At 59.2% G+C, this 17,367-nt stretch overlaps 1 protein-coding gene across 1 annotated transcript; it reads right to left on the bottom strand.

Annotated features, from left to right (window-relative positions):
* Positions 1 to 799: 799 nt before the first annotated feature.
* Positions 800 to 10,610, bottom strand: LOC307109475 (pepsin F-like). Its single transcript, XM_079788218.1, has 9 exons — positions 10,452 to 10,610; positions 9,214 to 9,364; positions 8,385 to 8,502; positions 8,170 to 8,288; positions 6,262 to 6,461; positions 4,010 to 4,126; positions 2,516 to 2,660; positions 2,329 to 2,427; positions 800 to 1,347 (listed from the first exon to the last, which is right to left on the bottom strand). Exons 1-9 carry the CDS (start codon positions 10,502 to 10,504, stop codon positions 1,198 to 1,200), a joined length of 1,152 nt encoding a protein of 383 aa, XP_079644344.1. The 5' UTR covers positions 10,505 to 10,610; the 3' UTR covers positions 800 to 1,197.
* Positions 10,611 to 17,367: the final 6,757 nt, after the last annotated feature.

Raw genomic sequence — 17,367 nt, 5'->3', positions numbered from 1 at the left:
CCTCTCACAATCCAGGACTGCTGGCTCCCAACTGCTTGCCTGCCTGCCTTCCTGATTGCTCCTAACCGATTCTGCCTGCCAGCCTGATCACCCCCTAACCACTCCCCTGCCAGCCTGATTAATCCCTAATAGCTCCCCTGCCAGCCTGTTTGCCCCTAACTGCTCCCCTGCAGGCCTGGTCACCCCTAATTGCACTCTACTGCAGGCCTGGTCACCCCTAACTACCTTCCCTTGCAGGCCTGGTCCCCCCAAACTGCTCTACCCTGAAGGCCTGGGTCGCCCCAAAACTGCCCTTCCCTGCAGGCCCAGTCGCCCCCAACTTCCCTCCTCTGCCGGCATGGTGACCCCTAACTGCCCTCCCCTACAGGCTTGATCACCTTCAACTGCTCTCCCTTGCAGGCCTGGTCCCTCCCAACTGCCCACCCCTGCTGGCCATCTTGTGGCGGTAATCTTGTGTCCACATGGGGGCAGCCATCTTTGACCACGTGGGGGCAGCCATCTTGTGTGTTGGAGTGATGGTCAATCTGCATATTACTCATTTATTGGATAGGATAGAGGCCTAGTACATGGGTGGGGGCCAGCTGGTTTGCCCTGAAGGGTGTCCCGGATCAGGGTGGGGTTCCCATGGGGCGTGGGGCGGCCTGGGCGAAGGGCCTGTGGTGATTTGCAGGCCGGCCACGCTCCCCAGCGACCCAAGCGGAGGCCCTGGTATCTGGGATTTATTTATCTTCTATAATTGAAACTTTATACTTGAGCGGAGGCACTTCCCAGACCCAAGCAGAGACACCATTTGTATGAGCACCATTGAAAATGAGACCATTTATTAAAAATCAATATGTTTAAAAAATCGATGTTTTTATAATTTTTTTTAGAGGGAGAGAAAGGGAGAGAGAGAGAAACATCGATGAGAGAGAAACATCGATGCACTGCCTATTCCATACCCCGACCTGGGGATCGAGCCTGCAACCTCATGGACATGTACCCTGACCAGGAATGGACCCGGTGACCTCTGAGTGCGTGGGACGAGGCTCAATCCACTGAGCCACACCGCTGGGCGCAAATGAGGTCCTTCCTTTTCCACTGAGAAGAGGGCTTGGCAAAGCCCCAGACGCAGCTGTAGCGGGTCCCCTGGGCGGGGACGCAGGGAGTGTGTGATCCTTGGGGCGGGCCAGCGGCCTCCAGGAGCGGTGCCCACATCTATGCGATCGCAGGAGCCAAGCCGATCCTGTTGTTGGCCCGATCGAAAACGGTGAAATAGAGCCGCAGGAACACGTCCCCCAGGACCCAGAGGCTGGAGCTGTCCGAGGTGTCGGTGTCCAAGTTGGGGTAGCAGATGCCCGTCTGCTCCTGCAGGGGACGAAGCACAGCTCTCAGCCGTCCTCACCACCACCCCGTCGGGCCTGGGCGGCAGCTTTATGCCCCTTCCCCTGGGCCCGCCGCTGGGCTGTTTACTCTGAGAGAATCCCCGCCTGCTCCCCTTCACCCCGCTCCTCCTCCAAGACCGAGCCCAGCGCCTGGGCAGCCTTCCCGGGCACATGCCCCCTCCTTGGCACTGCCCGCTGGGTGGGGAGGCTTCCCCGGGGCTCCCTGTGTCTTCAGCCTCAGCACACGGCCTACGGGGGGCCCCTGGCTCGGCTCCTGGGGTGCCTCCAGGGTTTGGGCTGAGAGATTTTCAGTTGCTCTCTCCATGGGCTGCCCCAACCTCCTCCGCGCACCATGGGGGACCGGCACTTCTTGAGCCTCGACTCTGTGCCAGGCATTGGCGGTCACTGCACCTTTGTTCATGTCAGCATCTCACCAACCCTCAAAGGGGGACTTGGTTCCCATTTCACAGACAGGGAATTGGGGCCAACAGGGGGCATTTGCACCCTAGGACTAGGGTGACCATATATGATCTATCACCCAAGTCAGGACACTTTGAGATGGGAGGGAATACAGTTCCTGATTAAGGGGGGACACGGGGACTGTCTCCAGCCAGCCCCCCGTCCCTACTCTGCCTGTCTCCGGGTTACTGCCTACGTTCCCTGTCCATCGGTCCGATGCCCGGGGTGAACTGACGCTCTGTGAGGGCGAGGCCATTAGCGCACCCTCTCCTGGATCCCGGCCCCGAGCCAGCACAGGGGGCCGCTCAGAGTTCTCTGAGGGTGATGGCTGCCCAGACCCCCTTCTATCAAGAGGCTGTGCTGTGGGAGGTGCCCTCCAAGCCAGGGCTGCTGGGCAGCATCTGCAATGGCATGGACTCGCCTCCAGGGGGCTTCTCTGAGCCATGGTCCCAAGGGTCCCTCCAGTCCCAGATCTGAGAGCCAGCCCCCATGGAGGCCCCCTCACCCTCAAGATGTAGGCGCTGGCTGGCACTGGGTATGCGACGCCATTGATGGTGAAGATGATGTCAGGCAGGCTGTGGATGGCCTCACAGCTGATGACGTACTGTCAGAGAGAGAGGGAGAGGGAGGATGGCCCAGCGGGTCCTTCTGTGTGTGGGGAGCCCAGGGTGACCCTGGGTGTGACCCCTCACCTCGCCTGTGCTGGTGGTCTGGGCGCTGATGTTCCTCAGAATGTTGAGGATGGGGTTGGTTGGGCCAGTCACCAGCGAGGTCCCGGTATCCATAATGGCCTGGCAGCTGTCAGCACAGCCCACGACCTTGCCGTCCATGGAGATGCTGAGGGACAGAGCAGGCGCCAGGGTCACTCATGGACTCTCCCACCGCGGCCCCTCCCTGCCACCTGCAGAACAGCCTGCAGCTCCCGCCGGCCTCTGTGTCCCTGTGTTCCCCAACACTGACCTTGCTGAGCCTCCTCTCAGGTCTGGAATGCATTGTGCTCTTTGTGCCCCAGGGCCTTTGCACGGGCTGTCACCCTTCCTAGACCCACCCCTGCCCCTTTATCTGGCTGATCTCCCCTGTCATCCTGGGTCCAGATCAGTCATTCCTTTTTCAGGGAAGTGTTCCCCAGGTTAGATCAGGCCCATCTCCTCCCCTAGACTAGACCTGCAGAGCCTTCCTGGTTTCCAGGGTGCATCAGGGTGGGAACCCCGATTGCTGTGATGCAGTCGCTCACACGTGTCTGCCCTCGTAGTCGGAGAGCAAGCAATCTGTGCCCTCTGCCCCTCCTGCGCCCGTGCCCAGCGCACAGCGCATGCTCGAGGGTGTTTGCCGAGGGAATGACAGGGCGCGTGAAGGAATGAGGTCAACTGGAGACACGACCTGCTGTCCGACCAGTTATGAAGGCCACACGGTGAAGACGGAGGTTCCCGGGACGCAGGGGCTCGGAGAGGTGGGAGGGAGTGTTGTTCCCCCCCTGCCTCGCCCCCTCTCCCCAGAGCCCTGGCCAGGCGACGCCTGAGCCGGCCCAGGTCGTGGGACGTGGGACCCGAAGCACAGTTCAAGCTTCTGTCTGACCGTCTTACACGCCCCCCTCAGCGATCGCCCCCGGTTCTCAGCCACCCGGGTCCCTGCTTTCCGGTGCTCTGGGTCACATCCCCTGCCCCTTGGCACCCAGGCCAGGTGGGTGGGGGTTCCTCTGTGTGATTTGCTTTCAGGCCCTAGGGTGGTGCCCACGTGTCTCCAGGCTGGGGGATAGGGGGGTTCCTCCTAGGCGGAGCAGCCTCCCGCTTGCCCGGCTCCCCTGTTTTCACGCTGGCGCCCCGTGTGCTGGGAACCCCTCTGGTCCGGCGACCTGGGATGTCTCTGTTCGGACGGTGGAATTCTCCTTGACCCCTTCTCACTGCGCTTGCCCTGGTCTGGGGGTGCAGCCCTCCCACGCTGCCCCAGCCGCCACCCTGAGGACTGGGCCCCGGGCCTGTCCCTCCTCCTGGTGCTCCGTGACTCGGGCCAATCCCGTTTCTCTGGTCAGGACCCTGGTCAGGGCCGTTATGAACCCTTGTTGGTGAGTGTGCCTGTGCGTGTCTCTGTCTGAGTCTGTGTGCGTGTGCGTGAGCGTATGTAGGTGTGGCTGTCACTGGCATGGCCCTCAGCCGCGGGGGGGGGGGGGGGGGGGGGGAGGGGCTTACCTGTCCAAAGTGACCTGCCAGTAGCCCTGCGTGCTCACCGGCACCCACTGGAGCTCGCCCCGGTAGTAGGAGGGGTCCACGCCGCCGAACATCACCACGCTGCCGTTCTTCTCGTTACTGGGGGGAGGAGGGTGGTGGTGGTAGTGGGATGGTGCTCTTGTGAGGGGAGGACGGTGGGTGGCGTTTCTCCAGCTCAGTGAGCGAGGGGTGCACTGAACAGCGGCCACCCAGCCACACAGCAGAGGACCCCGCAGAGCAGGCAGTGCTGGGACCCCCACGGCTCGGATGAGAACTGGGCAGGAGGGCTGAGCACAGCCCGAGGTCGGCCCCTTGGCTACCGAGGAGCAAAGCCAAGGTTTGAACTTGAGATTCTGGCTGGGCTTTGGCCACTCACCTCTCTGAGGCCGGCCAGGTCCCCCCTGCAGCCCCAGCGCTCGAGGTGCGGCCGGAGGCTCTATGCTAAGGGGCCGTGCAGGAGCTCAGTCTCCCCCAGGCTGGCTCACAGGCCTGTGTCATGCCGCCCACAGCGCCCACGCTCCCTGGTGCCCCACAGCCCGCTGCCCCGTCCTGAAATCCCTTGTAGTTTTTGAACGAGGCCCCACATTTTCATTTTGCACCTGTTCCTGCAATGCAGTCACTGGACCTGGGCTCAGGGGAAAACGTGGCTGAGGGGAAGGAAACACCCCTGCCCGCCTCTCCCTCCGGCTGCGTCAATCGATCAGCACACCCCGTGGCCTTTCCCTTCCCCCTGTGTCCTGACTCCTCCACGGCTCCCCCTTTCCCAGCCTCCCTGGTCCGAGCTCCTGCTCTCTCTCTCCAAAGAGGCTGAGCAGCCTCGTCCCTGGCCTCCCTGCCTCCTCTCTGGTCCGTCATTGTCCAGCCAGCGCTGGGGGGGAGCTTTCAGAATCATAGGTGGGATCATGTCTTCTCCCTGCCTAGGCCCCTGCCAACGAAAACAAAGCCCTGGGCGGCCTTGCCCCTGCCTGCCCCTCCAACTCCATGCCCACCTCGGCCTGCCCCTCCCACCCTCCCTCCCCGCTCCAGCCACTCTGCCCTGCTGGTCCTCTGTTGGGCCTGGGCCTCCTCCCCCCCATCGCCAGGCCTCGTTCAGAGAGGTCCTCACACTGCCCTTCTGAAGCCACGCTCTCATCTCTGTGGTTCTGTCACCACGTTTACCGCTTTCCCAGAACCAGTCACCACCTGGCATGTGTGACCTTTTCCCTTTATTTATTTACTTGCTTCTTGTCTGCCTTTCCTCCCTCTCACCTGTCTGCGTCACGTGCACAGAGCAGTACCCAGCGCATAGTAGGTGCTCAATGGATATTTGTTAAACGGCTCACCTCCTTGACTCGGTCCCAACACCCCAGAGGCTCAGCACATGCTGCAGAGCCTGGAGCTCAGGCCCCCACAGAGCCCACAGCCTCACCCACACTCTGCGTCATACACACCGTCTGCCCGCCGGGTTCCCTCCGGCCTGTGCTGCTCCCTCCACCCGCTCCAGACCCTCAGCCCGTCAGGGAGGGTAGCTTTTCCAGTGCCGGCGCAGTGACTGGAGACCTGCTGATGGCCTGACCACCCGCCAGAGGGGACGGCCCCGCGGCCGAGTTCTAGTCCCGCCACTACCAGTGTGGTCGGGGCAATTTTGTTCAAACCTCCTCTGTGAGTCTCAGTTCCTCAGTTTCCCCGTCCATCCAAGGAGGGACTAGATGTACGGGGGTCGGCAAACTTTAAAAAATGCTAGATTATGCCCTAGCTGTTTTGGCTCAGTGAATAGAGCATCGGCCTTCGGACTGAAGGGTCCCGGATTCGACCCCTGGGCCTGGCCAGGGCGCATGTAAGAGGCAACCAATCGATGTGTCTCTCTTGCATCAATGTTTCTCTCTCTGTGTCTCTCCTCCTCGCTTCCACTCTCTTGAAAAATCAATGGGAAAAAATCCTCAGGTGAGGATTAACAAAAAGTAAAAATGCTAGATTTTCAATATTTTGTTCTCCGCTGGCTGCGCGATCTCTATGGAAAGTGCTCGATGCTGCCATTGTAGCACAGAAGCAGCCGCAGACAGGATGTTCCTGAAGGAGCAGGGCTGTGTTCCAATAAAACTTTATTCATAAAAGCAGGTGGCGGGCCACATGTGGCCGGGGCCACTATTTGCTGACCCCTGGAGTAGACTGCCCTCAGGAAACACGGGGCCGGGTTGTCTACCGTTTCTCAGGCGCCTGAAGGCATCGGGGAGGGGCTTACCCAGCAGGCTTACCTGCTCAGGTAGAAGGCGAAGAGGTTCTCAGATATGAGGCCTTGGTTCCACATGCTGTCGAAGACCGGGGTGGTGTCATTGAGGGCGACGGCGGGGTAAGCCAGGCCCAGGATGCCGTCGAAGGCCACGTCTACCAAGGACAGGCTGAACTCCGTCTTGCTCAGGCCAAATGCCTGGGATTTGCACACAAGGTCCCCGACCTGTCGGAGGAGGGTGGTCTCATGTGACCGTTTGGGAAGTGGAGCTGGGGCTGGGCCGTGGGGGAGGAGGGGGGTGATGCCACCAGCACCGCAGGCATCAGCTGAGGTGCGGCTGCGCTGGAGGTGCCGGAGCAGCACGCACCGTGCATTGTCCAACTGACGCCCGCCCTCCTGCTAGCAGCACCCCAGGCAGTAAAACACCCGCGTCCCCCTGCAGGGCGGGCCCACTGGGGAGCGGGCCAAGCGGCCCCCCTTGCAGGCCCCAATGAGCAGAGAGCCGGAGCGTTTTTTTTTTTGGCGTTCCCAGGATCTGGTGGCAGAAACCGAGTGAATTCGCTGCGGTTCCCTGTGGGTCCGCCCCCCAGGTGTACACAGGGCCGCCGAGTTCTCGTGAAAAGACTGCCTGGGTCCTCCCCGCTTTGCTGAGTGGATAGAGCGTCGGCCTGCGGACTGAAGGGTCCTGGGTTTGATTTTGGTCAAGGGTTGTGGGCTGGATCCCAGTAGGGGGCGTGCAGGAGGCAGCCGATCAATGATTCTCTCTCCTCATGGATGTTTCTCTCTCTCCCTCTCCTTTCCCTTCCTCTCTGCGGTCAATTAAAAAAAAAGGCTTTCTGGGAAACGTGTGTGTATGTATGTGTGTGCGCATGTGGGTATATGTGCATGTGTGTATGTGTGAGTGTGTATGCGTGAGTGCATACGTGCATGTGTGCGTGTGCATGTGTGTAGGTATATATGTGCTTGTATGTGTGTGCACGCGTGTGTGTGTATGTGTGTGTGTGTGTGTGTGTGTGTGTGTGTCAAGTACTTTGGGCAGGAAGCCCAGTTTTTCTAAGATTCTCAAAGGCCCCCAAAGTAAGACCTTTTACTCAGGGCCGTCCTGCACCCCTGGCCCTGCTTCCCCTGCCCTGGTATCTGGAGCCCTCGGCAGCCCGCGGACACCCCGGATACGCTCTCCCCTCTCCCGGAAAATCCCCCACAGCTGCCCAGCCCTGACTCGCACCCCAGCTGTGCTGCTCCAGGTGTGGGCCTTGGGCAGGCCCTCCCCCTCTCCCTGCGGTCCCTCCTCTGCATGCAGGTAGCAGTAACGCCTGCCCCGTGGGGTTGTTGCAGGATCAGACACATTATTACCACGGACGTGCCCAGCACAGAGCCTGGCACAATCTGGGAATATAAAAATGGGTTTCCTGCCCGGCTGGCGTGGCTCAGTGGCTGAGCGTCGACCTATAAAGCAGGAGGTCACGGTTCCATTCCAGTCAAGCGCACATGCCAGGCTTGTGGGCTCGATCCCTAGTGGGGGGCCTGCAGCAGGCAGCGGGTCAATGATTCTCATCATTGATAATGTCTGTCTCTCTCTCCGTCTCCCTTCCTCTCTGAAATTAATAAAAATATATATTTAAAAAATAAATAAAAATGGGTTTGCCCTCATCTCTCCCTGCTCCCAACAAAACCAGCCTCGAGCTCACCACGGGCAAGACCTTCCAATGCCCGCCTTCCGTGGGCATTTGAAAGTTTCCCACTTTCCCCTGATGGCTCAATGGGTTGGCCATTCAGGGAGTTTGTCCGCAGGGCACTGTCACCCCAAGTCAGATGGCCAGCCGCTGGGGTACTCTGGGGGAGACGGTGTGTCCAGCTGCCCCTGCATCTGGTGCCCTGAGCAGTGAGCAGAGGTCGCCAGGCCCCGCCCTGCCGTAGCCCCGCTCACACTCACCCGCACATCGTCGTAGCCCAGGAGCCCGGTCATGCTCACAGACCCGTACAGCAGCTCTATAGGCCGGTCCGTGCTCTGGTAGGTGGACGACCCCAGGGGGTTGAAGGCTTTGTGTGTCACTGCGGCCAGACCGAGAGCGAGTGTCCATCAGCCTCCAGAGCCGGGGCCGGGGGACGGGGTGGGGGCGGAGGCCGTGACGGGGCGCGGGCACTCACCACAGATGGGACTGGAGCAGTAGATGGAGGGCACCCACAAGTCAGCCGATCCCGTGTCAAAGATGACCTGGAACTCCTGAGGGGGCGTTCCAATGCTGATGGTGCCAACGTAGTACATCTGCCGGGCGGGGGAGGGCGGTTAGGGGTCCCGTGTCTCCTGGGATCGCTTTCCCACCACCTCACTGCATAGCCTCAGCTCAGGCAGTGCCTTCATTTGGAAGTTTCCCACGTTCCCCTGCCGCTCTAAATCCTCGCAGCCTTCACGGCCCAGCTGGCCTGCTCCTTCCTCCAGGAAGCCCTCCCAGGTCACCCAGGCCACTGTCTCCCAACTCAACACCAGTGATGTCACTATCACAGGCGGCCTTTTATTTGGCGTTTATCTTCTTGCAGAAAGGCCAGACCCTCTGTTCTCCGCAGCCATAGCCACACTGCTGGTGTTTTATGGCCTCCCCACCGCAGGGGCTCAGGGCCTCTTTGCTGGGGTCTTTGTCGGGGCGTCCTCTGCCTGGGGTGTCAAACTGGAGTCCCCGGGGAGGCAGCGGTGCGTCTTATTCAGAAGGAACAGAATCTGCCCAACAGGCACCTGGTCCGCAGGGCCCAGCGACGTGTCCTTGGCCCAAGACGGAGGTCTGCCTGCCGCCTGACCATGGCTGGACTCGGTCACCACAGACCAAGAGCGAGGGGGGGTGCCTTCTCCCCGGGGAGGGACCCCTGCTCCCTGGCTCTGCTGCCTGCAGGAGCCCCGCCCCCTCCTGGTCCCAGACCTGGGTGAACCCCAGTGCTGGGCCAGCTCCTAGGGAAGGCTGCGGGCTGCGCCCCGCACACTCACGTCCAGGTAGTTCCTCATGGGTTGCACGGTGACGCCCTCCCCGCTCAGGAACTTGTAGGCGTGGCTGTAGGGGTGGCGCTGGAGGTAGTCTCTCAGCAGGTCCTTCTCCCGCAGGCTCTCCCGCAGGGACTTGATCTTGGTCAGAGGGATGCTTCCGGGGAAAGACAACCAATCAGACAGAGCTCCCCACCCCGCGGTTCAGTGTGGCCGCCACGCCTGGCCTTGGAGCCGCACCGCGTCTTCCCGAGGATGTTCCTGGCCATCATAGGGGGGCAGCCGCCCAGCTACCGCCGGCAAAGGCCGGGCAATGGGCCCAGGTCTGAGCGCGGGGCCTGCTGCGGCCCCGGGGAAGCCACAGGCCCGTGCGCAGCCTCCGATTCCCCGTCGTAAAGAAGTGGGGTGAGGACAGGCCTCCCGCGGGGTGTCTGGGGCTTTGAGGGAGAGGATGGACAGAAGGCCCCTGACCGAGGGACCTTGACCCTGAGCCAGTGCTGTCGCCATTGTCATCTGACCAGCTCCCTCTCCAAGAGCCCTGGAGGGAGCGGAGTGGGAATCACCCACTTTTACAGGAGTGGCCACCCACCTGCTCATTAAGGCAAAGCTGGGCCCCAGGGGACTCCTCCGGGCGCTTCTCCAGGGTCAAGTAGAGGGGAGGCTGGAGGTGGGCGAGGGAGCCCGGAGATGGGGAAGAAAATATCTCCCGACGGGACCACCCACACAGCTGCTCCGGTGGTGCCCTGAGGAATCCTGGGGGCCCCATCCACACAGGGGTAGCCTGGCATTGTGGAGCCCCCAGACCTGTCCCCGGACCCTGGCCCCACAGTGAGCGTGGCTAGCTACTCATCAATGCATGGAGAAGTGGCCCTGGCCAGTGTGGCTCAGTGGATAGAGCGTCCACCTGCGGACCGAAGGGTCCTGGGTTCGCGTCCGGTCAAGGGCACGTACCTCGGTTGCAGGCTCCTCCTCGGCCTGAGCCCTGGTCAGGGCTCCTGTAGGAGGCAACCAATCCATGTGTCTCTCCCACATCGATGTTTCTCTCTGTCTCTCCCCTTCCCTTCCACTCTTCCTAAAAATCAATGGGAAAATATCCTCGGGTGAGGATTAAAAAATACAAAAATACAGGGAGACACGGACTTTAGGACCGGGAATGGTGGCGTTCCCTTGTCCACCCCTGGGCGGTGGAAGGAAGGACAAGGGGACAATGAGAGAGGCCGGGAGAGAGCTGTCCCCATACTCACGTGACCAGGCACTCGGAGAGGGCCACCAGGCTGAGGAACCCGATCCACCTCATCGTGCGTTCTTCCCTGGGTGGCGTCCTCCGGAAGGCTCGGGTTTGGAGCGTGCGGGGATGGGCCAGCGCTGCCGATATATACGCTCTGACCTGCACTCGTGATCTACTGGGAGGGCTGCTGACGGCCCCGATAAAACACTACAAGCCTCCCGATAAGATCGTTATTCCCATCAGCACTGCAAACCTCCCGATAAGATCTTTATTCCCATCAGCGTTCTGGATTGGGGGGCGGGGCAGGGGAAAACTTAGAAAAAGTTCAGAATACAGAGATGTCTATCGTAATCTCTTCCTTAGGGCATGGCTGGGGGACAAACCCAAACCACATGACCTCCACAGGAGTGGGGAGATGCGTGCTCGCTTGGAGGTAAAGCACACTAATCGTATCTAATAAAGAGGGAATATGCTAATTGACCATCACTCGGTCATAAAGTGACTGCACCCACAGCTGATGTCTAGTTCCCATAAGGAGCCTTAACGAGCAATCAGCAGGGACCTGAGGCTACGCCCTCCCCCGCCCATGGGGCTTGACACGGGACATCAGGCCGTGTCCCCCACCCGACGGCTTGACGGGGGACCTCAGGAATCACCTCCCCACCCGGCAGGGCTTGACCGGGGACCTCAAGGTGTGCTTCCCATCCTGGTGCTGGGCTAGGGGACCTCAGGCTGCTCCCTCCGTCCCAGCGCCAGGCCGGAGGATCTTAGGCTGCACCGCCAACGAGGTAGGGCTTGACAGGGAACATCAGGCAGTGCCCCCGACCCAGCGGGGCTTGACTGGTGACCTCAAGGTGCACCCCCAGTGCTGGGTCGGGGGAACTCAGGCTGCGCACCCCCGCCTGGCCATGTCCCCCAGGCCATGTCCCCCATCTCAGGCCATGTCCCCCACCCAGCGGGGCTTGACAGGGGATCTCAGACCGTGTCCCCCACCTTGCAGGGCTTGATGGAGGACCTCAAGGCACGCCCCCTGCCAGGGTCTGGGCTGGGGGACCTCAGGCCATGCCCCCCATCCTGGTGCTGGGCCAGGGGACCTGAGGCTATAGGGCACAGCACCCTTGGGAGACCCCGTGCTGCACCCCTACGGAAGCGGGGGCAGGGCCCAGACCATCAGCGGGTGCTGAGCCCAGGTGGGCAGCCGAAGGAGGTTCCTCGTGAATGGGTGAGCGACCTCACCGGGCCCCGCTGCCCACGCCCAGCACCTGTCAGGTGGCCGCCAGGGAGGCTGTGCCTCTTGGAGCCATGCGGTGGGCAACGTGCGGCTCCACCGAGGGGCTGTCCAACGGAACGGTTCCATTTGGTCCTGGCCTGGCGGCCCGTTTTCGGGAACCCCACAGCTCAGCCGTGGCCAGCCCCTCTCTTCTCAGGGCGCGTACACTGATTCCCACACTCCGCGGCACACCAGAAACATGCCCGTTTGCTGATCTGACATAAAAAAACGGGTATGATTGTGCCTCCTTCACAGCGACGGCTATTGTGTTGGCTGTTGTTGTTTTGTAATCTGACCATCAGGAAAAGGGGTCCGTGCTCCCGAAATGATGGTGTTAGTCAGCTACTGTGCTTTTTGGGGTTGCACATTTTACAGGTTCTTGTGGCGCCGGTTGAAAATCGCTGGCACAGATAAAGGCTAAAGGAAGCAATCGTTTAAAAGCATTCCTTGAGACATTCTTCAGGTCAAACAACCCCACCCCCTCCACCTTTCAAACAAGTAAAGGCCATAATAAAGGGGAGGGGGGAGGCTGTTACTTATTATAAATCTTAAGAAACAACAACCATTTCAATACATGTGTCCATTTTCTAGATTCGTATTTGAATAAATAAACTCTTCAAAGAGGCATTTTTTGAGAGAGTCAGGAAGATTTCATCAGGGACTAGATCTTAGGTGAGATTGGAGTTGTTAATTTTGTTTGGGGGTGAAAGAGCATTGTGGGCGTATACACAGTGCCCCCCCAAAACGTATACATGCGTTACCAGCTGGTAGCTACGTTGTGAAAATGAAATGCACTTTAATAAACACTGCCTTTATCATTATTCAAAGCATGAGCTTACATCTTGGGGGACATCTGTGTATTCTGTGAAGTGATGCCCTCTGCTTACACTATCACAGCAAACACGAGTAAAGGGGAAAGGCCTGTAAGTGAGGGTCTAGAGGAAACAGGTTTGCATCGCTGCTGGGCATCGAACGGTGTCCCCCCTCTGAGTCATAAGTTGGAGCCTCACTCCCCATAGGATGCCACATGGCGATGGGTCCTGGGAGGTGACTCGGTTGAGGTGAGGTCACGAGGGTGCCTGCCCCTGCCCTGCCCCCCCCACCCCCCATGATGTGAGACACAGCTGACGCCCAGCTCGGCCCCCGGCAGCAGGGCTCCCAACCTGTGGCCCCCGCAGCCTGGCGGAGAGAAAGATTGTCCGTTTGATGCTAAATGACGAAACAAAGCCTCGTGATTCTCTGTTTGGAAAGCTGTTATGTTTGAAGGGACAAGAGGCTTAAACACTGTCATTTGGAGCTTCTGCTGTATCGATGCCCCGAGGGGCCCAAGCGGAGTGGACGAGGCGGCCTCCAGGGCAGTCCGCGAGCCTCACCTGCCCGTTTCCCGCTCCTCCTGAACCGGACCGCCACCCCCAGGGCTGCGCCGAGGTCCAGCTGGAGAAGTGGGAGCCACGTCAGGGCCTGGAGCTGGGAGGAATGGGGAAACGCTGAGGGAAGTCGCTGCCTCTGCTTTGCCGCAGGGGAAGGCACAGGCCTGGTAGCAGCCGCCGCAGTGAGCCGCGGGGACTTGGAAGGGAAGGGGGGTGCAGAGCCGAGTAACAGAGAAGGGGGACGGCCAGGCCCCAGGCGAGGGTGGGGAAGAGGCCTGGGCAGGATGGAGCTCGGTGCCCCGGGCCACTGTGCCTCTGGCACCCTGTGCTGGGGCCCCCTGTGCTGGACATGGAGGGGGTGGGCAGGTCACTGAGCATTTAAAACCGTGCCTCATCGCTCCCGCCTTCCTGCAGGCCCGGGACCGGAGCCCTGGTGTTGGCATCCACGCCGTTAGCAGAGGCAATCCCTCAGCCCAGCTCAGGTTTCATGGTTTTGTTTTGTTTATAATAAATGTTTTTATTGATTTGAGAGAGGAAGGGAGAGGGAGAGAGAGAGAGAGAGACATCAGTGATGAGAGAGAGTCATCAGCTGGCTGCTTCCTGCATGCCCCGGGCATGTCCCCTGACCAGGAATCGGACCGTGACCTCCTGGTCCGCAGGTCGACGCTGATCCACTGGCCACCACGCCGGGCCCAGCGCTGGTTTCTATTGGGAGCCCCCTCCAGTTGGTAGCCCCTCCGGATGACGACCCTGTCGAGCCCACCGACTCACGTGGCAGCTGTCCACGGGGCAGGCCCAGGGCTCTCCCCTCATGATGGCAGTTCCACGGCACCTGTCTGCCCCCCCGTCCCGCTCCTGGGCGGCAGCGCCCGGCTGTCAGGCCCGGCCATCAGGTGTCTGGCCGTCACTGACACTCAGTGTGGAACAAGTCCAGTCTGCTGACCTGGAGACAGGCTGAGCGCCGACCTATGAACCAGGAGTCACGGGTCAATCCCCGATCAGGGCACATGCAGGAGGCCGCCGATCAATGATTCTCTGTCAACATTGAGGTTTCTGTCTCTTTCTCCCTCTCTGAAATAAATAAATAAATAAATAAATAAATAAATAAATAAATAAATAAATGACTTTAGGGAGAAACAGAAAGAAAGAGAGAGAGAGAGCCGGGCACCATGGGGAAGGCTGGGCATCACCTGGGTCCCAGCTAACGGCAGGTTGAGGTCCGGCCTCAGGGTCAGGAGTCCTGCTGATGCCCGTGGCCACCTGTTGGGAAGGAGAGAGGAACCAGGTTCTGCCCGGGAAAGGCCACTCTGGGTCCCAGGATCACACGGGGAGAGGGCACAGCACCCTGGTCCTGGGGGTGCCGGGCATTCGCCAGGAGCGCGGGCAAGAGGCGGTCATTAGTGAGCTGTCCCCTGTGCTCCGGGCGGTGGGGCTGCGCCTCCAGCTTCTCCGGCTCCGGGCCCAGGAGAAACTCCTCCTGTTAATAGCCCTGCTCTCCCCTCAGGCTGCACGCAGCTCGGAGGCTGCTCTTCTGGGAGGGGTGACTCATTGCTGGTAACTCACTCGCCACGTGTCTGATGAGGTCACCGCGAGGGTGCCTGTGGCCTAGATGCACGGTGCGTTCAGGGTGGAAGGACGACTGGAGAAGTAGCAGTTTACGGGGCTTGGTTACCGTGGGCCTTTGCTATTGCTGTTCCCTGTCTGGAATGTTCTTCTCCCAGCGCTCTGCATGGCTGGCTCCTTCTTCATATTCAGCTGTCCTTCTGCACTGCCCCTCCTCGGTGAGGTGTGCCCTGGCCAGGCTGGTCCCCGGGCACAGATCTTCACTCATTTGAGGAGTCCCAGAGACACCGAATGCGTGTTTCCATGTGCTCTGCCTGGGCGCCCTGTGGGGTGAGAATGTCCCCAATTTACAGATGAGCAAACCGAGGCTGGGGGAGTTAAAGTCCCTTGAGGTCATGTGGCCAGTGAGTGCCTGGGAGGTGAACCCGGTCTGCCCGACAGATTGCCTGGTCTGTCCACGCTGCTGCTTGGGGTGGAGGCCCAGAGGTGATGCCCAGGAGAGAGCGGGAGCAGGGATGGAGATGCCGGGGTCACCGACAAAGGGGTATCATCTATGAAAACTGTCCATCCTTTTAGGGAACACTTTTTGTTGTTGTTTACATTGATTTCAGAGAGGAAGGGAGAGGGAGAGAGAGATAGAAATATCAATGATGAGAGACAAACACTGATCGGCTGTGTCCTGCGGGCCCCCCAATGGTACCAAGCCCACAACCCAGGCATGTGTGTTGACGGGGAATCGAACCATGACCTCCTGGTTCCTCGGTCGGTGCTCAACCTGTGAGTCACTGTGGCTGGGCAGACACCTCTGTCCTTTAGAGAATAATGCTTGGCATTTTCCTGATCTTAAAAGCTGTCACTGAAAACGTAATAATAAAAGCATAAGATGAGAGGAGCAATGGCCCATGTGCTGCCTCCTGGATAGACTGTGGTCATATGTACGTTGGCCTTTTTCTGCCGTACGTGTGACGTCAGCAGTAGTTCATGCTGCTGTGGGACAGACACTGCCCAAAGGTTTTCTATAGGTTAACGCATGGAATCTTCACCTCAGACCGAGAAGGTGGGACTGGTTTTTCCTGTCATGCTTCAGGTGTAGTGCTGGTACAGCCTGATTGAGATTTGTTTCGCACCTCCTAAAAGCCACCATATCAGGCTTGTAGTTTGGTATGATTTAGGATATTCATGGAGCTGTATGGACATCCCATGATTTAATTTGGGAACATTTTTGAGATCCCAAAAAGCAGTGCCATACACATTAATATCACACCTTCATTTCCAATCCTGCCCTTGCCCCCAACTACAAGAGAAGATTCTCATTTCATTAACTAGAGGCCTGTTGCACGAAGATTAGTGCACGAATAGGCCTTCCTTCCCCTGGCTTCCCTCCTGGCCGCCCGGGAGCCTGCAAATCCTCACTCCCGGCTGGAACACTGCTGCTGTAGCTTCCTCAGTTTCCTATTCGTTCCCTCATTGCTGGTGTACGGCCCTGCCCACCGCTGCCTGCCTATGTATGCAAATTAACCCACCATCTTTGTTGGGTCAATTTGCATACTCACTTATGATTGGCTGGTGGTCATTGTGGATGTACAGTCAATGTGCATATTTCTCTTTTATTTGATAGGATTATTTGTTATTGCAGTAAGAACATTGAACATGAGATCTACTCTCTTAATATAAATTTTCTTATTCTCACTAGAGGATATTTCTTCCATTGATTGTTAGAGAGAATGGAAGTAGGGGACGAGGGGAGGGGAGAGTCGGAGAAGCATTGATATGAGAGAAACATCGATTGGTTGCCTCCCGCACATGCTGGACCTGGGTCAGCGTTGAACCTGCAACTCAGGGACATCCTCCTTACTGGGAATTGAACCTGTGACCCGTCAATGTGCAGGACAACACTCTAACCACTGAGCCACACTGGGCAGGACTCAACAAATTTCAAGTGCACAATGGAGTGTTGCTAACTATAGGCACCATGTTACATAACAGACCCCTGGATGTATTCACCTTGCATAACCTGTATTACTGAAATGTACCTTCTTCTAAAACACGGCTGTGATTGGTGGCAGAGTTGGGGGGCAGCCATCAATTCTTCTATCACCCACAGCAGCCGTCGCCAACCTATCATCTGGGGCCGCTGCTGGTCCCTGAAGCCGAAAGTTTGGTGACCCCTGAGTCCTACAGCATCTCTCTGCACTTCTGGGGACCACTCAGCCCAGCTCCAGCCAGTGGTTTAGGAGGAAACTGTCAATCACCATCCAGTGAAGGGGGGCCATGTGACCAAGTGGAGCCAATCATAGTGCCCCATGCCCTGCCACATGATTGGTCCAGGGCTGGACACATGACCTGAGGTGGACCAATCAGAGCCCTCCCTGTTCTCTGCTCCTTTCCAAGCCTTGGGGATGTCAAAGGCTGGGGCGGGAGTGGCAGAGCCCTTGGCCTGGAGCAGGCTGCCAAGAGAAGGCTGGCAGGAGAGGAATCAAAGGTGACGGAAGGGCAGAGGCCAGAGGGAGGAGAGAGAGTGGGCTGGTGGGTTTTGATTGCTTGGGTGCAGCCCCCACGCTGTGCGGACCTGCCCTGGTTCCCATCCGGGTCCTGGGTGTCCCGGTTCGGGTCCTTTCCGATTAAGCCGGTTGGAGTCGGGTCCCCTCCCTGTTGGTCCAGAGGAGATTCCAGAGCCCTGCCTGCCTGGGACGCACTTCCCAGACCCAAGAGGAACTATTCGTATGAGC

The sequence above is a fragment of the Cnephaeus nilssonii genome, assembly GCF_951640355.1.
Source record: "Cnephaeus nilssonii genome assembly, chromosome: 13".
Classification (NCBI taxonomy): Eukaryota; Metazoa; Chordata; class Mammalia; order Chiroptera; family Vespertilionidae; genus Cnephaeus; species Cnephaeus nilssonii.
This window is presented reverse-complemented; position numbering and strand designations above follow the sequence as displayed.